The 25600-nt window shown below is 39.8% G+C and overlaps 1 protein-coding gene across 1 annotated transcript in view; it reads right to left on the bottom strand.

The window, feature by feature from the left end:
- The window catches only part of ACSBG1 (acyl-CoA synthetase bubblegum family member 1), a gene marked incomplete at its 5' end in the record, with an annotated part of 111992 nt that overhangs the window by 3230 nt on the left and 83162 nt on the right, over window positions 1–25600 (bottom strand). The window contains 2 exons of the mRNA XM_082488943.1: window positions 3515–3710; window positions 3805–3952. Of these exons, the coding sequence (XP_082345069.1) occupies window positions 3515–3710; window positions 3805–3952 (344 nt within the window). The remainder of the gene's footprint in view (window positions 1–3514; window positions 3711–3804; window positions 3953–25600) is intronic.

Here is a 25600-nt window from a genome sequence, read left to right as displayed (position 1 = left end):
ACAGGGTAAAGAAGGTATTCCTCCTCAGTAATTTCATATCTCATTTTAACAATGATGAGATTTTACAGGTGGATAGTTCATATTATAAGAGTTCTCAGTGTTTGTCAGAAGTCAGGTAAGCACTGGTCCCACGTAACAGAGCAGAGAGAACAATATGATCTATGGTTTAGCAGAGACCACCTGCTCAAGCAATGGCAGAGCCAGGGATAAAACCCAACTCCCTTGCATCCTAAATTTCCGACTCTTATGATGTGAAGAAGTGGCTTTTGGTGGCTTTTGGTGGGGGGAAAAGGCAAAGCAGAGACTAAGAAATCCTGTACTACAAGTTAACATCTGGTCTGGTAAGTTAGTTAACATTTTCAAAAGGAGCATATACCAGGTGCCGGCATGGTTTTCTAGGATCAGACATTCAGAAATGTTGATTGCCCACAGCTTCACAGCAAAGTCTCTGAAAACTACAGTTATCCAGCATCTCCAATTGCTCACTGGCAATCATTTTCAAAAGTGGTTATTGCTTTGGTTCCTAGGTGTTTAATTTTCACAGCTGCTGAGCAGTTGAAAGTACAGATCAATTGGCACTTAGGCTTCCTTGAATTTAAAGTCTGGAATGCATTCAATTGGGCACAAAAAATGGAGACGTGCAAAACCAAATGAAATTATGACTGTCCCTGGACATCGATGGGTCGGTATTTCTTCCACAGATCTGCTGAAGATTTAAAAAGGGACAATTTTATTTAGATGAAAACAAGCTTAGATTTACCACTGCCATACCGGGCTGTTGATCCACTATTAAGACACTTCCTGTGCTTTGCGTGTTCTGTATTATATTACATGGTGAAACTGCACAGCCCTGTCTTCAGTTTGGCTGCACACAGTCTATGGTTATTACTTAAAATGACCATTACAGCTGAGACACAGAAGAGAGGAAAATGAGAAGCCACAAGTCGAGCTGGAGATAAATTCAGAAAGATAAAAGAAAGCATTGTTTCATTGAATGAACAGGCAATGTCTCCAAGACTGCTGTGGTATAATTGAACTCAGTGAATAGGAACTGGGATTTATGTGTTGAGAGATCAGCTACAGGAACTGCACTCTTGTCCCATGTCACACGTTCTGTGTGCATGCATGGGGTACTGTCAGAGGGCACTGGTTTAGTTTCAGTCCCCAGTCAGACTTTGGTGTGCCTACTGTGGCATTAAAATTCAATGGATCCCATTCCAAAAGTCAAATCACTGTCTCCCTTTAGAATGCAACATTCACACAGTATTTTAAAAATGACAGTAAGTGTCTCAGATCAGGAAGTTCAGTGTTAACAAATATGTCAGTCTATGATGCACTGCATACAGAAAAAATATGACTAAGAACATCCTCAAAACATAAAATACCTTTACAGGCAAAAGGAACAGTAAACTGCAATAAGGGAGAGGTATCAAGTATTCTATACAGATCGGTTTGGATAAAAGCTGTCTGATGACCCTGACACTTTCTTTTCCTGCAGCTGTTAACTCTGGCTGAAACAAAACCCAAATCAGAGAAACTACACGTTCTCTTCTTGGCTCTAAGACTTTTTCCATTTACACCCTCATTTTGCAATATAACTACAAAGGTTAAAACAATGTGTTGTTGCATTAATAGTGGGAGGTTCTAAACCAGTGTTTCAGCTAGAAGATGGAAGGAAACCCTCTTTAGGTCATGTCACATCAAGAGTTCTTAAGCCTGAGGACTTCAGAGCTGAAGCCTCTGACCCAGCTAATCTCCTGGACCAGAAAGGAGGGGAAGTTACCATTTCCCTTGAAGCCAGGGATGGAAAAAATCTGCCTTAAATATATACATCAAGGAGACACCTTGATAACACAAGTTCACCGTGTCACAGACACGGATCAAAGTCTACGTCTTAAACTAAGCAACTGGATGATCAGCGTTCCAATACTTGGTAGCCTGGTCCTTTGAGATTCTCAGTATTGTCAGTGATCCCTCCTCCCTATTTTCTCTTTACCTAATCTATAACAAGGTCTGTACTTTTCACTTCATCCCTCTTTTTACTCATCTTCTTGTCCGGTTGAGTACCCAGCACTCAAGTCTTTCCACTCATTTCCTCAGCTTCCCAAAACATCACAAAATTGGAAAAGAACAATAATTATGACAGTCATTCCAATAGCTACAGTGACAAATATTCCTCTCTGCTGCTTTCTCAGGAAATGACTGGATTGCACAGCGTCCTCAGCTCGAAATTCTCCATCAGCAGTTTGTGAGCCTCTACAACACAGCAGTAAAGTCAGTCATGGCACAGGAAACTCCTGACACTACAGCTTCTGCTGATTCTTCAGATCTGCCTTCAATTCTTCACATTTGATCTCTGCTCTCTACCAGGTTTGGAGGTACAGTACAGTCTTTTCACTGATTAAAGGAAACTCTACCTGACCCCAGCAGCCTCTATATGGGTAACAGCATAAAGAATACATTTTCTTAGCTGGAAATATATGTAAACAAAATATTAGAATACCTACTCAGCTGAGTCTCCCCATAATGATGATACGTAACTTGTTGTAAAAGTGTCTGCTGATATACTTGATTAGTCAAAGAATGCCTGATATGTTTCTAATGTATAAAAGACATTCACATTGACTTTGTAGCATATCCTCTCAAGATGCTGATGTTTCTCAGGGTTCATAAGGATCATGTCCTCATGCTTTATTGTAGAATCATTTTGTGATAATGTCTTTCCTTAGAAATTTCATTTATGATAGAAAAACTGTCTGTGTTCTGCAGGACACTTAAAAGTTCTTAAACACCATTAGCATTATCAGTCTAAATTTTTATCTATCTTAATTCTATCCTAATGTTTAGCCTTATTTCCTATGAAAATACAGTTTATTCACTGAGTCTGACTGAGAGCTTTGTTAATCCTCCCCAGTAACTTCTGAATCCTTTGGCAGAGTTCAACAACATGTGACTGAAAGGTGATGAAGTTTCTGCCAATTTCCTTCAAACAGGCAGCTGTGTAAAAAAGAGTACCTATGAAGTGTTCCACTTCATAGAAAGATGCAAAATAATTTCACACCTTTCCAGACATCAGAAAATCTACATAGATGAACCAGTCTTTGCACCTGAACTGCAGCAAAAAAAAAGAAATTGTACAGTAGATTTGTAACATGTACACAATATTTACACACATCGCTATTCAGACAACATAGATCCCTGCTATAGGCTTGAGAACAACATGAATTTCAGCTTATCATAGATCAAAGTATTTTTCCTGAAGAAACTACATAAACAGGAAAAAAAAAAAAAAAAAACCCAAAAGAGATAATTAAAAGTCATTGAGCTCTTACTCTTCAAGTTAGGAGAGAACTGCTCTAGAAAAGTAAACTGAGTTAGGGTAAGAAGTCATCCTCTAGTCAGCTTGCTGGTAAAGTACTTACATCTGACATTTTTTAAATTACACTACACAGTGATATCCCTAAAAAATACCTGAAAATATGCAAGAGACCATCTTTTTTTCTTAAAACGGTACCTGAGAAAGTCTGGTGCTTTGGAAATCATGTTTTCAAAGTCTGCAAATCCTAGTTTCCCATCACCATCCATGTCAGCTTCTTCTATCACTTTCTCACAAACTAGAGTGATTTCTTCTGCTGTTAGCTCTTCTCGGGTCAGCTTGTTGAGGGTTTTTTCCAAGTCTGATTTACAAATGAAGTTATCCGTGTTAAAATCTAAACAGTAAAAGAACCAAAGAAAACATCACCAACAACTCTCATACTCATTTACTTCAACAAAAAGGCGTACAAAAGCATCTCGATACAGTACCATAGATCTTAAAGGCATAGATTGCTTTAAGCTCTCTGGGAGCCATTTCACTGAGCACAGAGAACATATCCACAAAATCATTGAAGCTGAGGCTCCCCTCTCCATCTTCTGAGAAAGATTCCACAATCCTTTCCTTGAAGGGATTCTCCTGTGAAAAACAGATAGTTATATATATATTTTAGTATTTGGAAGATCAAAAAACCTGCAGACTCCCTGTTTATGAGTATTTAATTCCATGGTTGGCTCTTTGAAGGCAACTTTTTTCTTCCAAAATGCACCTAAAAATTTACATCTGTATGCTTCAGCAGCAAGCGTCAGCAGAACACGCTGCTGCATAGTACCACTTCTCACCCAGATTTTCTCAGCTCCAGTGTTATTCTTTCTCTCTAAACTGGTGCTCATCTCATTTCTCCTATGTGGAACGCGTGCTTTATAAGTGTCAGGGTAAAGGCACTAAGAGTGTGAAGATCAGTTGCCCATAAGCAGTTCCTGACAGGCTGTGAGACTGACACGGTCAGGAGGGTTACAGCTCCCACATTAAGAAGCTAGCACATAGGAACAGGGGATGACAGGAGGGGAAGGAAACAGGGAGACCAGCGTGGAAAGCTAATGAAACAAACAGGGTCTTTACGTCTCCTGGTGGCACCTGACTGAAGGCTGCAGGAATAAATATTACTTATGAAGCCATCTTAAAAAGTAAGTATGTGCATTCTATACCTGACTGATGTGGAACCACCAATCAACCATCAACCAAACCATGTCTGTTCATTAAGGATGCAGTCACGTCCCAGTAGAATCTTGTAGAAAAATCTTTCATTTTCACTCTGATACACATCAATGTCCAGCCTCTGGCTGAACTGACTACAGATTCCAGAGTTTTAAATGAAATTTCATCTCCACAGGAGATGATCCCAGATCCATTTCTAGCACCCTGCCAACCCAGCTGGTATCAAGGCTACTCCAAATAAGACAATATTCTAAAACCATAAGCACACAAGCAAGCATAAGAAAAGCTGCTTTAGTACTCTGAAGTCCAAAACAAATGTTTTTATAGCAACCAAACAACATCTTTCTCACAGCTATATATAGAACCAAGATGAATTTGTAGCTATGTCTATAAAACCAGGAAAATCAATTCAATTCAGTTGAATATGAATAAAATGCATAAACACCATTTGGACTGTGAGCAGCACGTCATCAAAGCTGTTCTACAGATCTTATCTGAAGCCAAGACAGTGATTAACATATCGATCTCCTACAAATGTAAACAGCTTTGGTGGTGGCATATCATGTTCATTATTTTTAATATGCATGCAGCATTATATCTGGCTTTAAAAGAAGCAGTATTGTGAAAGTTCAGAGCTCAAACATATATCCATTTAATTTCTTTTTTTTCCTGTAAGTTTAATTAGCTAACAGGTATTCATAAACCATCCAATTATTTTAAATGAAATTTCATAAACCAGCTATATTTGAGAGGTAAATGACCAGAAAACATTATTTTTCACTTTACTTGAATTCTTTCTTGATAATTCACACCGAACATAAGCATCTCGTGTCCAGAGAAGGGCTACAAAGCTGGTGAAGGGTCTGGAGGACAAACCTTATGAGGAACGACTGAGGGATCTGGGGTTGTTTAGCCTGGAGAAGAGGAGGCTGAGGGGAGACCTTATCACCCTCTACAACTACCTGAAAGGAGGTTTTAGAGAGATGGGAGCTGACCTCTTCTCCCTGGCGACAAGTGATAGGACAAGAGGAAATGGGTTCAAGTTATGTCAGGGCAGGTTTAGATTAGATGTTAGGAAGCATTTTTTCACTGAAAGGGTTATTAAACATTGGAATAAGCTGCCCAGAGAGGTGGTGGATTCACCATCCCTGGAGGTGTTTAAGAAAAGGGTAGATGAGGTGCTTAGGGACATGGTTTAGGAGTGGTGGTGTTTTTATCAGGGTAGGTTAATGGTTGGACTTGATGATCTTAAAGGTCCCTTCCAACCTCACTGATTCTATGATTCTATGATCTTTAGAACACATTTTCTGCATACCTGTGTGTGATAAACTCAGTATCGTTTGTTCACCAAACCTAAAAACTTACATTTCCACAAGAAGGCAACTGCTTAACAAGAGGTGGCAAGATGGCCAACATTTTACTGTGTAAACAGGATATGCATGATTGTGCAGGCAAGGCTAAGCCGCAAGGTCAAGTTATGTAGACAAAGTATAATAAGTTGTGAAAAGACTTGAAGGAAAGAAACCTTCACCCCAAGACCACTGGCAATACTACTGTTAAGATATTCATTTGTGGAATTTTAAGGGTGTTTGTTTAGTACTGCCAGAGTTTTAGAGATACCTATAGCACTTGGATAAATATTTTGAGAAAGTGTTAGATGAAGAATCCTTATAGAATTTACTAGCTCTTTAGAAAAAGGGGGGGACTGAGTCAAAGATATAGTACTAATTACCTAGTAGTAATTCATGACCTAAAAGACAGGCCTGATAAAAAATGGACGAAGCAAGAAGTCTTGAGGCATTGCCAAGGACAGCTCCTGATAACGAATAAAGAAGGCCTTGAAAAGCAGCTGAAACCAACCCTGCAGTCTGGACAGAGACAAAAAAAAGGAAAAACTGAGTCTGCGTGGGGACGAAAGGTTACTTGAAGTGATGAAGAAGAATTTGCAGCCTTCATCCTCAAGACCCTCAGCGACCACCACCACAAAGCATTGCGCAAGCGCAGTTAGGAGGAGTTTATGAAAATGACTTCTTAAAGCTAATTTTAATACGAAGCGGGGATAGGTTATGCATATGTATAGGCGTATTAAGAGATCTTATAATTATGTAAAAAGTAGCATATATATTTGAGAAGGCCGCTGCATTGGGCGCGCGCCGTCGGTGGAGTGAGACTCCCGGGCCGCCCAGCGCTGTTTTGCTTGCTGCCGCTTGCTAATAAATACTTCAAATTTTAATTGACTCTGTCTCACGTCAATTTTGTGAGATCAACTTATAACAGTTTTGGTGCCGTGACTCGGATATGGCAATCTGGTGAGAAGCCCTATACGGGGAGGCGCCCCGCTGAAAATCAGCGGCCTTGGCTGGGTGCTATCCCATCACATCCTCTACCGACGAACCCTAAATTCGGCAACAAGCAAAAGAAAGCCGGCAAACCCTGTAATCTTTGTGCACGAAGCCCCGAACGAAGACGCAGGAACGCGTGAGTATAGGCCGGTTATCCGTTCGGTTGGGGTTGGGTATCCTGGAGTGTGATAGTGTGAGACGTCCACCGGACTTAGTAGTCCACTGGACGAAGCGAGTGTGGACCCCTTAGTAGTGCGGTTCCCATCTCCCGCGAGGGACTGGGCCACGAATAGGGGGAGCGTGTGTGTGTGTGTGTGAAAGAAGGCACTCCGGAAGATGGGACAGAGGAAGAGCAAGCCCTCTGATCCCATGGGTGGATTGGGACCTCATGTGAGACTTCCCCAAATACCACCAGACAGTCCGTTAGGTTTAATGATTAGATATTGGGATGATTACCCCTCTAGGTGGGGTAAGGACAAAGTAAAATTGATTCATTATTGTATGGAAGTTTGGGGGGGGGAAACAAATAAGGGGAGACCCCCTATATTGGCCTGTATTTGGTTCCTTCGAGGACTGGGTTTGCCAAGCCTTGAATATTTATGTAAATTCGAAGGAACCTTTTAATTCAGAGGAGAGTGAATATGCTCATTTGTGGATTAGTTCAGAAACAAGGGTAAATTTGTATCCACTAAAAGAAAAGAAGGAAAAGGGTAAGAGAAGGAGACTGGATGAAGAGGGAACCCCTCTTTCACCTCCTCCTTATATTCCACAGCCCCTGGCACCCCCTCCACCAGTAGCGCCAGGTTATGAGAACGATTCTGCTCCGAGTTCCCCTGAAGAAAGTAGGATAATAACCCATAGTCAAACTAGATGGAAGAAAGAACAAGCAAGTCTATGTCCCCTCAGAGAAATTGCGATGGGGGGACCGCAACCTGGCATGGGATATGTATCCGTCCCACTTAACTCAGGGGACGTGAGAGAATTTAAAAAAGAAATGGGGAACCTTTTGGATGACCCCCTAGGGGTTTCGGAAAGGTTAGACCAGTTCCTAGGTCCCAATATTTATACCTGGGACGAGTTACAAGCAATTTTGAATATTTTATTTACTTCCGAAGAAAGAGATATGATTAGGCGAGCTGGAATGAGGATATGGGATCATCAGCATCAAGGGGGTCCGGCAGCAGATGTAAAATGGCCAACCCAGAGACCTAATTGGAATAACCAGAATGAAGTTGATAGAGGCCATATGTCCGATTTGCGGATAATAATTATACAAGGAATTAAAGAAGCTGTCCCTCGAGGACAGAACATTAATAAAGCATTCAATGAGCAGCAAAAGAAAGATGAAAACCCTACGGAATGGTTAGAAAGATTACGGAAAAGTCTACAAATGTACTCCGGGTTAGACCCGACCACAGATTTAGGACAGGCATTATTGAAAACCCAGTTTGTAGCCAAGTCCTGGGTCGATATCCGGAAGAAATTAGAAAAAATGGAGGACTGGCAACAAAGAGGGTTAGATGAATTACTCTGAGAGGCTCAGAAAGTTTATGTTCGAAGAGAGGACGAAGCTCAGAAAAGGCAAGCTTGGATTTTGGTAGCGGCAGTAAAGGAAGGACAGAGAGGTCCTTTCCCTAGATGGAATGTGGACTCTAAGATACCAAAATCCTCCGGGAAGGGGAGCAGAGACCAAGAAAGAGAAAAGGAAGTAGTGACGTGTTTTTATTGTGGAAAGAAAGGGCACATTAGAAGGGATTGTAGAAAAAGAATGATAGATGAAAAGATGTTTAAAGAAGATTAGAGGGGTCAGGGGCTCTATCTGCTGGGGACCCGTGAGAAAACTGAGCCCTTGATAAAATTAAAAGTGGGTCCCCAGCGACAAGAAATCGAGTTCCTAGTGGACTTGGGAGCAGAAAGATCTACTGTTCAAAGATTACCCCGAGGATGTAAAATATCTTCGGAGAAAATAGAAGTTATTGGGGCAAAAGGAGAACCTTTCGGGGTCCCCGTAATAAAAGATGTACTATTGGAATCGAATTCCAAATTAGGGGTGGGGTCCCTGCTGCTAGTGCCTGAAACAGACTATAATCTATTAGGTAGAGACTTGATGATCGAACTAGGAATTAGTTTAGAAGTAACGAGGGGTGAATTAAGAATCAAATTGTGCCCTTTACGGGCAGTCGATGAAGAGAAAATAAACCCTGAGGTATGGTACACTCCGGAGACTATTGGGAAATTAGATATTGAGCCTTTCTCCGTAACAATAAAAAACCCAGAAATACCAGTAAGGATAAAACAGTACCCTCTACCAATGGAGGGGAGGCAAGGGTTGAAGCCCGAAATTCAAAGGCTAACTAAAAAGGGAATATTAGAACCCTGTATGTCCCCTTTTAATACCCCCATCTCGCCTGTAAAGAAACCGGATGGGACGTACAGATTAGTACATGATTTGCGAGAAATTAACAAACGAACAGTGGCCAGATTTCCTGTAGTGGCGAATCCTCATACACTCTTAAGTCAGTTGGGCCCCGATGATCAGTGGTATAGTGTAACAGATCTGAAAGATGCCTTCTGGGCATGCCCCTTAAAGGAGGAGTGCAGAGATTATTTTGCCTTTGAGTGGGAAGACCCGGACACTCACAGAAAGCAACAATTACGGTGGACAGTTTTACCCCAAGGATTCACCGAGTCTCCAAACCTATTCGGACAAGCATTAGAGCAAATATTGCGGAGATACGAGTTAGGAAAAGGAGTGACCCTCGTCCAGTATGTGGACGACTTACCACTAGCTGGTAGTAATGAGGAGACAGTCAGGGAAGAGAGTATTAGACTACTGAATTTTTTAAGTTTACAAGGTTTAAAGGTGTCCAAACCCAAATTGAAGTTTATCGAAAAGGAAGTAAAATATCTAGGACACAGACTGAGTAAAGGAACTAAGAAATTAGACCCAGAGAGGGTACAAGGCATATTATCATTACCGGCTCCAAAAACTAAGAGACAGATTAGGCAACTATTGGGACTACTGGGCTACTGCAGGCAATGGATTGAAGGTTATAGTAAAAAGGTCAAATTCCTGTATACCAAATTAACAAAAGATGGATTACTGAAATGGACAAACAATGATGAGAACCAATTAGAAGCCTTAAAGGCTGATCTAGTTAATGCCCCCGTTTTAAGTCTACCCGACTTGAAGAAACCATTCTTTTTATTTGTAAATATAGAAGAAGAAACAGCATACGGGGTGCTAGCCCAGGAGTGGGCAGGAAGAAAAAAACCAGTGGGACACCTTTCCAAACTCCTAGACCCTGTAAGTAGAGGATGGCCTATTTGCTTGCAGGCGGTAGTAGCGGCAGCCCTCCTAATAGAAGAGGTAAATAAAATCACATTCGGAGGAGAAGTTAAAATATTGTCCCCACATAACATCAGGGGAATATTACAACAAAAAGCAGATAAATGGATACTTTATGAGCCTGGCATCAGTTATGAGGGAATTTTGATATCCTCACCTAGACTAACCCTCGAAGTAACGTCCCTGCAAAATCCCGCACAATTTTTATATGGGGAACCTAATGAAAATCTGACCCACGACTGCCTCCATAATATTGAAGAACAAACTAAAATTAGGCCAGATTTAGAAGAAGAAGCACTTGGAAAAGGGGAGAAGTTGTTTGTAGATGGCTCATTGCGAGTGGTAGAGGGGAAGAGAAAATCAGGATATGCCGTGATCGACGGCAATACATTTAGTGTAAAAAAATCAGGACCCTTAAGCCCCAGCTGGTCTGCCCAGGCATGTGAATTATTTGCAGTGTTAAAAGCTCTAAAACTGTTAAAAGGAAAAATTGGAACAATATACACCGACTCAAAATATGCATTTGGAGTAGTACACACCTTTGGAAAAATATGGGAAGAAAGGGGACTGATAAATTCCCAAGGCAAAGGGCTGGTACATCAGGAGTTAATAACTCAGGTCTTACAAGCCTTGAGAGGCCCAAAAGGAATAGCAGTAGTGCACTTGAAAGGACATCAGAAAGGATTAAATCCCTTAATAAGAGGGAATAATTTGGCAGATCAAGAAGCTAAACAAGCTGCATTAAGGATAAATAGTGCGAAAGCAGCCATAGAAGCTCGCAAAAAGTGTGTCAATTGTGGAGATAACCTAAAAGACTTCCCGTGCTATGGATGTTGGAAGGACTATGGAGTAGATGCAGTGAAAAATCACAGTCTTTTGCCAGAAATAGATACAGACTGCCATATTCTAAGCTTTACGGTCCAAGAAAAAGAAAAATTGGCCCAGATGGGAATCAGGGAAAGAGAGAAGGGGCATTGGAAGCTTCCCGATGGCCGGGATGTCCTCCCTAAGTCCCTAGCTCTAAGAATAATGCGAGAATTTCATGGAAAAACTCACTGGGGAACCCAAGCCTTAGTAGACCAATTTGCCATCAAATATATGTGCATTGGAATATACAATATAGCAAAAAGGATCATAAGCGAATGCATAATTTGTCAAAAAGTCAATAAACACCAAGTGAGAGAGAGACCACTGGGAGGAAGAGAACTAGCACATAGGCCTTTTGCGAAAATTCAGATAGACTTTACCGAACTACCAAGAGTAGGGAGATACAAGTATTTATTAGTAATTGTAGACCATTTAACACACTTTGTGGAAGCCTTTCCAACGGCCCGAGCCACAACTCAGACAGTGGTGAAGTGGTTATTAGAAGAAATCATCCCGAGATATGGCTCTATCGAAGTAATTGACTCTGATAGAGGACCACATTTTGTATCAAAAATCGCGAAAGAAACTCTGTCCTCCCTGGGCACACAGTGGCAATATCACACTCCGTGGCACCCGCAGAGCTTGGGTAAAGTTGAGAGAACGAACGGAGAAATAAAAAAGCAGTTGACAAAGTTGATGGTAGAGACAAAAATGTCTTGGGTAAAGTGCCTACCCCTAGCATTGCTAAATATTCGAACCCAGCCCCGAACAGATGTTGGGATTTCCCCTTTCGAAATGTTATACGGAATGCCGTATGACTTGGAAATCCCACAAGATCACCCCCAACTCGAAAGCCAACAAGTTAAACCTTATCTAATTCAGCTAATGGCCCGAAGGGAACAATTACAAAATAAAAGTTTAGTAGTCCAAAGACCTCCTTTAGATATACCAATACATAAGATTAAACCAGGGGATAAAATTTTAGTTAAATCCTGGAAAGAATCCTCATTAACCCCTCGATGGGAAGGACCCTATCTTGTTTTGCTTACCACAGAAGCTGCCGTCCAGACAGCAGAAAAAGGCTGGACCCACGCGAGCCGCATAAAAGGACCCATCAATGATCCGGACCAGTCTTGGGAAGTTGCAAGCCTCCCTGGAAGCCTGAAAATGACTTTCAAGAAAGTTTAAATCGGACTTAAAAGGGAAGATTGAGATACTGAGGTGTAATAATTGTAGTAATAAGTTTGGTAGTAGCTGGGGGGGGGGGGGGAACTTGCATATCTTTGGAGGTGCCGAGAACAGGAGTAGCCCCCATTTAAACGATTTAAATAAAATACCAAAGCGCTATTTACAGGAGAACCGGGAGCCGAACAGAAAATAAATAAATAAATAAATGAAGGCCGATTTACTATCACCTTTCTCCTGAAGATTGTCCTTGCCACCGAGAAGATGACATTCCTCGTAGCTCGAAGCAACCGAGTTGACGAGCAAGGTGGAGGGACAAAGTACTGTGGAGAACTGACCCCAGTCACTGCAGATAGTCTAAAAGCCTTCCAAGTAAAAAGGCCCCGAAGTTCCAGATGGGAAGAAAGCGCTAGTCGAATTGGCTTAAAACGAAACTGGAGGCTTCACACTTTTCAGTACGTCCTGATTATTCTGTTTCTAATGCTACCACAAACATGGAGTAAATGGATCCACCAAGCTCATCAGCCATTCAAATGGACACTGTATCAAGTGGGTGATGATGATGATAAAGTCATACAAACCATAATAACTCCAGGGGCCCCTAGCTTTCATACTACTCTGTGCCAGTTAGCACCAGTAGATAGAACATGTGAAAATGAAGGTACACCGTTTTATCTATGCCCAAGCTCTAACCCTGGAAAATCGTATTGTAACCAACCAGGACAATATTTTTGTGCATACTGGGGTTGTGAAACAATTGCTACCCAGTGGATTCGAGAGCCCGGAAAAGATCCTTTCTTGAAAGTATCCTGGGCCCCTTATGGATGTAAGCCACAAGTAGTACGTACATTAGATAGAAATGGGTACATTAACGCCACAAAGTGGAGCTGTAATTACTGGCACTTAAATGTGACCCGACCTCAAGACCCTAGCTGGCTAGTAGGAAAAACATGGGGAGTTCGGTATTACAAGAAACTAGGGCAAAATAGAGGTGGACTAATACACATTAAAAAAGAACCAGCCTCGAATGATCCACTGCCAGTAGGCCCCAACCAAGTTCTGACTGATAACCTAGCTAAGAAAACAAGCTGTCCCAACCAGACATTGACTGATAAATTGACCAAAAAAAAAAACCCAAAAGGTGATGTAACAAAAGTTCTTGTAATTAATAGTACCCAAACCACTCAACCGCCTAACGAAAACTCTGAAGATAACCCCCTTTGGAAAATGATGCAAGCTAGCTATTTGGTGTTGAACAAAACTAACCCGAAACTTACCAAGCATTGTTGGTTATGTTATGGGATAAAACCACCCTTTTATGAGGCTATAGGAGTAACAAAAAAACCCCGACGTATAAATGGCACTAATCCAGCACAATGTATATGGGACACAGAAAAACATGGGATTACGCTGACCCAAGTAACGGGAAAGGGTATGTGTGTGGGTAAGATTCCAAAAGATAAAAAGCAACTATGTGTTAACCATGATAAAAAGGAACCACAGAAACCCAGAAGACCAGCAGAATGGTTGTTACCAGCTAATAACACTAAGTGGGTTTGTTCCACTATAGGAGTTACACCCTGCATATCTCTAAAACATTTCAATGAATCCTCCGACTATTGTGTCCAAATAGCAATAATTCCTAAAATTATCTATCATCCCGAAAAATTTGTATATGACTCACATATCACCCAAGAACACCACTTGTCTAAACGAGAACCCTTCACAGCATTGACAGTAGCTACTCTAATGATCTTGGGAGGCGCGGGAGTAGGCACAGGAGTAGCCTCATTGGTACAACAAAGCAAAGAATTTAAGGCATTAAGAATAGCAGTAGACGAGGACCTAGTACGAATTGAGCAATCAATAACCGCTTTAGAGAAATCCGTTAGATCACTATCAGAAGTGGTATTACAAAACCGGAGAGGATTAGATTTAATGTTTTTACAGCAAGGAGGAGTGTGTGCAGCACTTAAAGAAGAATGTTGTGTATATGCAGATCATACTGGGATAGTAAGAGATACAATGGCCAAAACTGCGAGAAGGATTAGAAAAAAGAAAAAGGGAACGAGAAGCACAACAAAACTGGTATGAATCGTGGTTTAATCACTCTCCCTGGCTGACTACTCTGTTATCAACACTTGCTGGTCCGCTAATTTTGATAATACTGGTTTTGACCTTTGGGCCCTGTATATTCAACAAAATAGTTGCAATTGTAAAAGGCAGATTAGAAGCAGCTCATTTAATGCTTATGAGAAGCAAGTATGAACCCCTGGAGACCTTTAGTTTAAGTCAACAAGAGCTTAAGCGGTTTGATGAACAAAATAGTAAAAAGTAAAGGGGGGAATTGTGATAAACTCAGTATCGTTTGTTCACCAAACCTAAAAACTTACATTTCCACAAGAAGGCAACTGCTTAACAAGAGGTGGCAAGATGGCCAACATTTTACTGTGTAAACAGGATATGCATGATTGTGCAGGCAAGACTAAGCCGCAAGGTCAAGTTATGTAGACAAAGTATAATAAATTGTGAAAAGACTTGAAGGAAAGAAACCTTCACCCCAAGACCACTGGCAATACTACTGTTAAGATATTCATTTGTGGAATTTTAAGGGTGTTTGTTTAGTACTGCCAGAGTTTTAGAGATACCTATAGCACTTGGATAAATATTTTGAGAAAGTGTTAGATGAAGAATCCTTATAGAATTTACTAGCTCTTTAGAAAAAGGGGGGGACTGAGTCAAAGATATAGTACTAATTAACTAGTAGTAATTCATGACCTAAAAGACAGGCCTGATAAAAAATGGACGAAGCAAGAAGTCTTGAGGCATTGCCAAGGACAGCTCCTGATAACGAATAAAAGAAGGCCTTGAAAAGCGGCTGAAACCAACCCTGCAGTCTGGACAGAGACAAAAAAAAGGAAAAACTGAGTCTGCGTGGGGACGAAAGGTTACTTGAAGTGATGAAGAAGAATTTGCAGCCTTCATCCTCAAGACCCTCAGCGACCACCACCACAAAGCATTGTGCAAGCGCAGTTAGGAGGAGTTTATGAAAATGACTTCTTAAAGCTAATTTTAATACAAAGCGGGGATAGGTTATGCATATGTATAGGCGTATTAAGAGATCTTATAATTATGTAAAAAGTACCATATATATTTGAGAAGGCCGCTGCATTGGGCGCGCGCCATCGGTGGAGTGAGACTCCCGGGCCGCCCAGCGCTGTTTTGCTTGCTGCCGCTTGCTAATAAATACTTCAAATTTTAATTGACTCTGTCTCACGTCAATTTTGTGAGATCAACTTATAACATGTGGAGACTGAAAAAATACAAGCAGCATGTACAAAGCAGAGTTATGTGAACAGATGCATATTTTACATTTATGTAGTATCCTTCATCTTAAAGGAACATAAAGTAGCTTACAAGAATTAGGCATACCACTAATATGCAGCCACCTCTGAAGTGAAATTCAACAGCTGTTCAGTGGTGTGCAGCAGCTTACAACAAGAGCTGAGGACAAAGGTGTTCAACTGAAGTTACTGGGGAATTTGGAAGCATAATGAAATTTGTCACCCACACAAAGATAACATTTAAGATACATTTTGTTATGGCCTTTAAATAATGAAGTAGTTTTAAGGATTCTTGTTAAAAGACAAGCATAACATACTAAAGCTTAATTTCTCTAAGAGGAACGTGAGGTGACACTGTGCCCAGAGACATTCCAAAGAACATCCAGGTCCTGCAAAGAAGCCTTCCTTTTTTCTTCTGGTGACTGGTGAACGTGTAGATTCACACTACAGGATGACCCTTTCCAGTGTCTAGTTCTGGGATGCAGGTACAGAGAAGTGGTCAGACATCTGGGTAAAAGGCGTGGACCGATCAAGGCTACACCACACCTACATACATTTGGCAAGTCATGTCACCTGGCAAATTTAAGAACAGATTTGAGTGTCCATCCCAGCTGGAACTTTGAGATACTTTTTCACAGGAGCTATACTGGCCATTCACATCCTCAGAGTGCATACCTGATTCTATCAGGAGGTTTCTATTCAATACTAACAAAGCACTCAGCACTTTCTGCCTCAGAAGAAGTGTGGCCAGCAGGACAAGGGAGGTGATTCTGCCCCTCTACTCCACTCTCCTGAGACCCCACCTGGAGTACTGCATCCAGCTCTGGAGTCACCAGCAGAAGGACATAGACCTGCTGGAGCATGTCCAGAGGAGAGCCACGAGGATGATCCGAGGGCTGGAGTACTTCTCCTATGAGGAGAGGCTCAAAGAGTTGGGGCTGCTCAGCCTGGAGAAGAAAAGGCTCTGGGGAGATCTTATTGTGGCCTTCCAGTACCTAAAGGGGGCCTACAGGAGACCTGGGGAAGGACTTTTTACTAGGGCATGTAGCGATAGAATGAGGGGGAATGGCTTTAAACTGGAAGAGGGCAGGTTCAGATTAAACATTAGGAAGAAATTTTTCACTTTGAGGGTGGTAAGGCACTGGAACAGGTTGCCCAGAGCAGTTGTTGAGGCCCCATCCCTGGAGGTGTTCAAGGCCAGGCTGGACGTGGCCTTGGGCAACCTGGTCTAGTGGGAGGTGTCCCTGTCTATGGCAGGGGGGGTGGAACTCGATGATCTTCAAGGTCCTTTCCAACCCAAACCATTCTATGATACATCAACTATCTGATGAGATGTCTTTAGGTCTTGCCGTTTGTGCTCCAGGACTACTTCCAAGGTAGAAATTAGTTGGAGTCTGCCAAAAGGCAAATATCCATCTAATGACAAACCATACAAGTGTGTGTTTCAGTCTCCTGAGGATGGGTGAGATCTGAGACACTGGAAGCGTAATTCCCTGAGACAACCAAGATTAAAAATTCAAAAAGTAACATTGACCAGAGAATTTAGCACGACTAAATGCCAAGATGTCTCCAGTCTTTCTGGCTGAGATAATGGCCATGAATAAGGCTGTTGTAATGGATAGGTGAAGTAGGGACCACAGAGCCATAGGCTCAAATAACAGCCCATTAAGGTAGTCAATACTAAATTCAAATTCTCCTGTAATTGAAGTAATTCCACAATAGGAAGCACGCCTACAGATCTTAAAGGGTAGGAGATTAATGAGCTCACTATGCTCTGAGTTGAATAGATAAGGCTGAGCTCACTGTTCGGATGAAGACAAAAGCGGGCCAAACAAGAATAAAAAATAAATTAAATAAAATAGAAAAAAGAGATTCCCGACAATAAAAAGACAACAGACTCAAAAAAGCAGTAGGATCACATCTGTCAAGGGTCTCAGAATGAAAAACAACACCCTAGAATTAGCCAGATGGCTTAGAGAAAGTCATTGTAAAAGGACATGTAGTGATCACTCACATCACATGCATGATGTGTAGAGGAGGTATAGCAGATGTGCATCTGCGGGTACTGCTAAGGCTAAAGTAACTGACCTGAGTGCTTGGAAACATGCCTGTTTGTGATATGAACATACATACAGACACTCCATGGAAAACAACTGATACCATTGTTCCAAATTGTCAGTTTACTAATAAGCCAAAGTAAGATTCAGTCGGGCTGAAATAAATGAAAAAGGCCCAATTTCTTCCTAAAATGCATATTAAAAAATTGTTGTATCTGTTAAATTTTTAACGTCAGAGAATGCTAAATAGCAGAGCAGACGAGAAAACGTGTTAGAAAAATTATCTTTTTTATTTCTAAAATACTGTATCGCTTTCTTTGGAACAAACCTCATCAGAACTAAGTGTCATGGTAACAGCTGTAAACTGACATCTTAGAGGCAGCATTGGGTAAAAAGCAGGGAGTGCACAGATGCAAATATCCCTATCAGCAGTGAATATCAAACCCAGGACCTTCTGCATTAGAAATGCTAGGCACGATCTCTGTGACTGAGTAAGCATACTGCAGTTGCATAAGATGAATTATCTACTTGGTGTATCAGAGATCTTGAAAATACAGATGAATTAAGAATGAATTAAATACTTCTTAAGTAACTCTTTACCAAATGGATCTCTAAAACCTAAATGAAAAATAAAATCTTTCCTCATATTGATTTCTTTCCTTTAACTTTCTCATATTATGTGTCTTCAGGCAGTATATCTGTGGTTTACACAATGGAAAGTATTAGCTTACCTTCACAGATACTTTTCACATCCTTTCTGTAATTTCATTACCTCTGCTCTAAAGAGCACAGATTAGGGTTCCATCATATTTAAAGGAAAAGCCATGGGGGAAGGGAATAAAGGGGAAAACCATACTGTTCCTTCCTAGATTGTTTTCCCTTAAGCACTAATTGTTTAAAAGGAATCCTTTTAAAACTAGAAACTTACACTTGTCTTGTTAAAAAGCTTTTTCTGTCCTCTCACAATAAAAATGAGTGGGGAGACAGAAACAATAAAGAATTGTTACAGCTAAAACTCTGCTGTTTTGCAGATTGATGCTCCTGTAGTGGCTTGAGATAATCCTCCTAAATGTGCCATCCATCTTTTTAACGCTCACTTTTTCTACTCGGATAATTGCATTTCTATACATTTTTGAATGTCAGTGGCATCTGTTCCAACATGCAGACCTACAACACCCTACAATAAAACATAACCATTAGTTTGCTGAGAAACTATTATAAGGTTTATTCCTGAGAGCGCAGCTAAATCTTACCAAGTCACTTGTTATTTTCCCCTGTCCTCTACTGTCCATCACAGGCTGCAGGAAAGCACTGAGTTGTCCTTTTGCCCTGTCTGTTTTGCAGCTTGACGAATTAATTTAAAGCACTGTATGCTATTTTCACAAGCTAACTGCATTTTGGAAATAAGAGGTTGCAAGTAAAGCTGTAACACAGGTCAAGATAACTAAGCTGGAGAGGCTGGACAGTCATTACAAAATGCTTCTCAGCTTTATATCCACAGAAACATGATGATCACTCTCTTTTGTATTTGGACATAAGTCCCCACAGATGTTAGGAAAGATATTTAAATGCACAAAGCAGTCTGCTTTGCAGACTACTGAAAGCCAGAACCCCTTTGGATGCTTTAATCAGGACTCATTGAGAACTGATCAGAAGCAAAACTTTCTCAAATTTCAGGAGTTATTCCTAAAAAAAATAGGCATTAACTTTTATCAGACAAACATTAATATAAAAATGGCTAAGTTGTTCATTACCAGATCTCCACAGGAGACGCTGGTGCTTTGGAAGGGAAGCATAGTAAATGCAACAGCAAATTGTTCCTGGAGAAGATAAAAGCACATCTTTGTTGGTTTTTATGGTTTTAATTTTTCCCTTTGCATCTCCTTTAACATCAATATTATTTTTTTTTCATGTGTAGATGATTATATTCATGTAATCAAAGTTCTCTGCAGTCCCTACAGGGTAGAGATTAAGAAATGCCTGCACAAACCAAGGCTGAGAGACAGCTAAGTTGATATATTTACATTTTCAAAAAATGATCATGTCATTCTGTCAGAAAGCAGAATTATAAGACAGTTCAGTAATGCGGCTTACCTTTTCACTGAAGGCTGCACTAGGGTCACAACAGCCAAATAACCAAAGTTTCTGCTTGCATATGGAATTGATTAAATATTACAGAACACGATAGGATATCATGGGAATATAAGGCCTTTTAACAAAAACTGATTCACTCACTACCTATAGCAGGAAACTGCAGGCAATACTGGCAAAGACCATCAAGCAGGTACAGATCTGGAGTTCAATGGAGAGAAAGTGGCCCTCACTTACTACACATGGAGGGCACACAGTTGATTGAGACACACAATTAAAAAGGGGCTTCATAGAAGCAAGAAGAATGGTCTGAAAGGAGTAAAACATCATAACAGAGACAAGGCAGTTGGGATGAGCCGCAGGCGAAGACTGGCCAGAGCACGGGTGGAGGCTTGGGAAGAGTATCAGCCTGCTCTCTCAGGTGTCATTGCCCGTTACATGGAAAGCTTTGAAACTGAGGATTCATTGAAATGAATTCTAAAATTCCATCCTCTTAAAATAGTAGGAATTGTTTTCATTTTATTTTGAAGCAACTTGCACACGTTCATGTTTAAACTTACCAAAAACCAGGGTGCTAACATTGGTTCTGAAAAGTGTGATTGACTGTTCCCTGCGTGTCCTTTCTCTCTCCTGACTGATCCCTGTGCCTGCTGGTCATACTGTTTCAGCAGTGTGCGGATTTATGAACTACCTTACTCGCCACTGCAGCTAATGTCAAGGCCTGTGAGGATCAATGAAGTTACTGCGTGAACCAAAAAAAGAAAGCAAGAGACTGTAAAGTGAATGAAACACAAAAGCTTCCCCTCCAGGAAGCCCTTTTATGACCAAGTCCTGACAGAAGAATTGCTCTACACCACAATAAGCAGAGACAATTTGAAGATTGTGACAATTAGGGGCGTATGTGTCACACCACCCACTGCTATAGATCACCAACGATCTCAGTCATCAGGTTACACTCCCACAGATGGCTCCGTGGAAATGACATGGATAATGTGAGTGGAATCAGTTTTGTTTTGAAATAAAATCACTTTTGCTTTCTACGTGGTCTCATACCGAACAGCCCATATCATTGCTACAATTTTGCAATATTAATTGCTGCAATCTCACAGGGGCCCATATGCCCTAAAGTTAATTTATTAGACTGCTGCCTGTGTTACCAAGATTGACAAAATTAGACAACAGAGACTGTAATGAAACAGATGGAGTAAACTAACTCTGGTAACTTCAGTGTAATGGTAGACCTAATCCACTTAAAGTATCTGCCCCTTCTTTATTTATTTATTTCTTGTCCTGACTTTCAACTTTTAAGGATCGTGAGTTAGTGAATAATTCATTACCAATTAAACTGAGTGACCATCAGCATCTTTTTTTCTTTGAAACACAAAAATCCTGGCTCAAAACACTAATGCGTGAGGTAAAGATCTTCCTTTATAGTAGCAGAATCTAATTTAGAAAAGTGCATTATTGATTGTATCCATTTGTCAGAATCTGCAGTGGTATTGAACTCAACATTGCCAGTAACTAGAAATGTAATGTGTATATGAAAAAAGCCAGGTGCATTGAAATTATCACTAATTTTATTAAAATTCAATAGACATTTAGTTCATTTATTTCTATTTTAAGATTTAAATGTTGGTTTTGTCTTCACCTTGATGAAAATTTACCGAAGAAAGAAAACACCATAATGATTTACTTAGCAGTCTGGTCTAGTTGCAAAGGTTAAAGATATTTTTTTTTTTTTTCTTAGTGTATGAGCTGGACTTACTGCCTAGATTGCTTGGAAAATGAACTCCAGGGGGAAGAGTCTCTCCCCCTCCCTGCCATCTGCACAGGAAACTGCAAAATGCTCCATGACCAAGATTGACCCTGGTTTATAACTGAGCTCCTAGGTGGCATTTCAACATCTTACAGCATCAGTGTTTTGAAAGAGTTATGGAGGAAGATCGAGCCTACTCTAACTGATATTTTACTGGAAACAAGCTCACTAGCTATAGAAAGCACTTTCTCTATGAACTGCTAGAACTCCTGAAATAAAATGAGTGGCTTGACAGCAATATTTCTAAGGTTCTTCCACAGCCTTATGAGAATTGGGAGAGAATTATGATAAAATTTGACACTGCATTTTGTTCTGCTATTTTCATAAAATTAAGTTCCATTACCCTTTAGACATCTTCTAAAGCAGGGTCAGAAAGCCTCACAGGCTTGATGTGGTGCAAGAAGACAGATTATGATCCACTTTACTTACGGAAGTCTATTAGGAAGTCTATTATCACTACCACCTAAGTTCAGTAAGGTAGCAAGATGTGTTCCTGTATCTCAAAATCTGATCATGGCCCAATATAAAATTTCTGGTTTATATCTCAGCTTAAGTATCAGGCTGTCTTGTAAATATAGTAGTCTCCCATCTCTAAGGTTTTCATAGAATGAGCTGTTCCTTATGTGTTCAATCCTGTATCACTGAAGCCAAAAAGAATGTATATGATTATGATTTCTCACTTTCTTTTCTGAACTTAGCCTTGATTTTTCATGAAGCAACTATCAGCTGTCTGGCAGTTAAACTCTTCAGAGTCACATAACTGAGCCAGCGAATTTCATATTGCACTATCAAGGTCCTAGAGATAACAACAAAAAACTTAAAGAATACTGATCGTCCATACCAGATGTGCCAGTACAAGCACTTAAGATGCTACAGGCATGGATGTGTTGCAGACATGTTAGAGAGATATAAAACTACTTGCAGTAAGGGATGAATGAATCAAAACCCCTTAAGGATGATACATTTTATCACAAAGATAGGAATTCAATATTTATGCATAAGCAAAAATAGCAAATGGTTGAAAACTATCAGAATACTTCAAGATGCTCCCATGTATTTAGACTTTGTGAAGCCCATGCTATTTCATTCTGCCAGCCACTAAAAAAATATAATTAATTTATATTCACGTAGGTAAGACCATTATTAATTCTTGTTGTATTGTGTTCCATACATTTTTATATACAGCTGTCCATCCAACGTGACAGCACTTCAGTAAGTTAGGAAAATATTTTCTATTTCAAGATGAAGAATCTTCCTTTTGTACTGGCCACTGAGCTTCAAATGACTGGCTCCAGGTAACTGCTAAGAGCAGGTCCTTGAATTAAATCATCTCAGACAAATCTCACTGGGGCATTAAGAATAAATCCAATGGATCTCGGGATTGCTTCTAAGGGGGAAAAAAGTATAATACGGGAACTGTCGTAGTCATCAGTCCATTGGCCCATCAGCCTAACTCTAACCGGAAGCAGTTGGAGATAAGGCAAGAATTTAAAAAAGGAGACATATGGAGTGATCCTTCCCACAGTGTATTCTGAGATTAGTGCAATGAGCATTTCAGGGACTTCTGATTTAGATATTATATCCAAATTATAAAACCTAATAGCAATCTTTGGAATTTTGCTCTATAAAAGCACCTAAATAATTTCTGAGGACTAATGCTGTCTTGTGGCAATGAGTTCCTTGATATATTTACACGTTATGTCAACTGTCTGTCTGTAATTTCATACAATAACTTCCTTGTCCTTGTGAAAAGTAGTGCATAATTGTTCTCTAGTCACCCGTTGGTGACATTCATCTGATCCCATGATCTTGTAGGTAGGACAAGGAAGACTTAGAGCAAGCGTTCCAATTCTCGACCTTTAGCTCCACTGAGTTATTTAACACTATACTTCAGAATACAGCCTAAGGGCTTAATTAGGTCTGCTTGCGCTAGCAGCTTCTCACAGGCTACTGATTTTTATGCCTAATTATGTCCTAAATCTAATTTTAGATAATCAAGTTTGAAATCTTTGTTGCTTTCTCCAAATTGGACTCAATTTGAGGTAAGAAAAATACAGGGCATTTTTGCAAAATATTGTTAATTTTGCCTATTGCCCAATTTCCTTATTTGTGTAATAAGAAAAAATGATACAAACATTTGTATTATACAAAACTTATGTGAAATATTTATATTTGAATGGTTGACATACAATAAGATATTCTTTGCAACTGAATGAACTGAAAAGAAATTTTCAGCAAGATCTTTATACCCCCTATTTTAAAGTTCCATGAGTACTTCTCTAGATGCAATTTTTTCTTGTTTAAGTATACAGGCACATAATTTAGGCTCTTTCATAGTAATTTCAACACATTTAAACATATAATATTGTTGAAAAATAAGGGTTTTTAGAACGCTGCTGATAATAAAAGTTCATCTATAAACAAACCTTGAATTACAGTACTTTCGTATCCTGTTCCTACTTTACACTGTGTAACATACTGGGCAAAGATGAGAAGAATTTTTTTTTTAAACTATGGTACCTGCAAGATTTATTAAACCTCATTCATTTTATTTGAGGTGAACTAGGAAGGTCAACTTTGCAAGCTGTAGAGGAGGGATTTACACTTATACCCATGGCAGTCAAGACACATACTTGGAACATGGCACACAGCTGGTAAGAAACTAACCTGGAGCTGGATTCTAATTAGGGTTGGGTTATGCAGCTTTAGGAGTTAAAAGGCTGAACAGCTTTCCACCAGCTGATGAAAGAAACATTTTGCGAGTTCTAGAAACAGCTCATAGCACATCACAGGTTTCAATTCTGTAACTATTTAAACAATAGTGAGATATATACTAATTTTATTCCTATACTATGCAACATTGATAAGGAAGATCATTAGCAAAACAGTCCTACCAAAATCCTCAACTAATATGTTTAAATACTCAAAGTAGATGTGTTGTGTCGATGACAGCAGCATTTATGGCTTTTATGATAGAATTAATGATGTCTGAAGTTTTCCCTGACTTTTCTTCTTATAAAATTTTGAAATTTATAATTTCTTTATTTTTTATGTGTAATTTTGGAATTAAAGCTAGCTACATCATCTTCGTCTACTTCATTACAGGGCCAACTCACTATTAGAAAGAGTATAAACATATACTAGGATTTTGCTGAAGAATCCCATGCTGAGTGTGAAAAAGAATCCTAAATTGTTTATTTTCTTCAGAAATCCAGATTTCTAAGCTGTGCATAGGTGTCTGGTAAATCAGTCATAACTGAAGGATGAAAATTTTTCAAAGGTCTTCTATTGAATTAAATGCTCATGTGCTTATTCTCTAATGTTTTCATTATATAAAATGCTTGTCAAACACTTTTTAGCAAACTTTCTTTAGAGTGAAATGTGCTTCTTGTTCAATAAATGGTACTGTCCCAGAATCAAACGTGCAGTAAGTGTGGCACTAAAGGAAGGAGTTCTGTGAACTTCAACTTGAAATCTAATTCAAATATCTTCCACTTTATGTTGAGTTAACCTCCTCTCCTACTGAATTTCTAAAGCACTGCTTACGCTTGCACTCTTTCTCCAATATTAATCATTTTACAACATTAAGGAAGAATTTCTAAATCATTAACATGAAGTGGAAGGCCATCACTTACGAGTTTTTTATGGCATTGCTCATAAAAGCTTAATAATACTTGATGCAACTATCAGTGAATGTATAGGTGTTTCTACAAGACAGTAATTTAAAGATGTCAACTAATTTGCATATGTGAAAAAGAAAAATAGACCATGAGACCAAATACAACATATTCAGTGAACTTTTTTTTAAAATATATGCTAAAAATCTATATTGGTCCTGTTAAAACCATATTCAATTGTTGAACTGATAAAATAATAAAAATAAATACTGTCTCAGTTTTTTGCACCGATTGCTTTATGCCTACTGCTTCTCTCATTTGTAGTTACGTGGACTGTCTCTCCATTTCCTATCATGTAATGACCCCACAAAAAATGAAAACTCCTGATAATTAAGAAAAGT

The sequence above is a fragment of the Vanellus vanellus genome (genome assembly GCF_965231255.1).
Source record: "Vanellus vanellus genome assembly, chromosome: 11".
In the NCBI taxonomy this organism is placed as follows: Eukaryota; Metazoa; Chordata; class Aves; order Charadriiformes; family Charadriidae; genus Vanellus; species Vanellus vanellus.
Note: the sequence above shows the minus strand (reverse complement) of the source record. Positions and strands in the feature narration are given on the sequence as shown.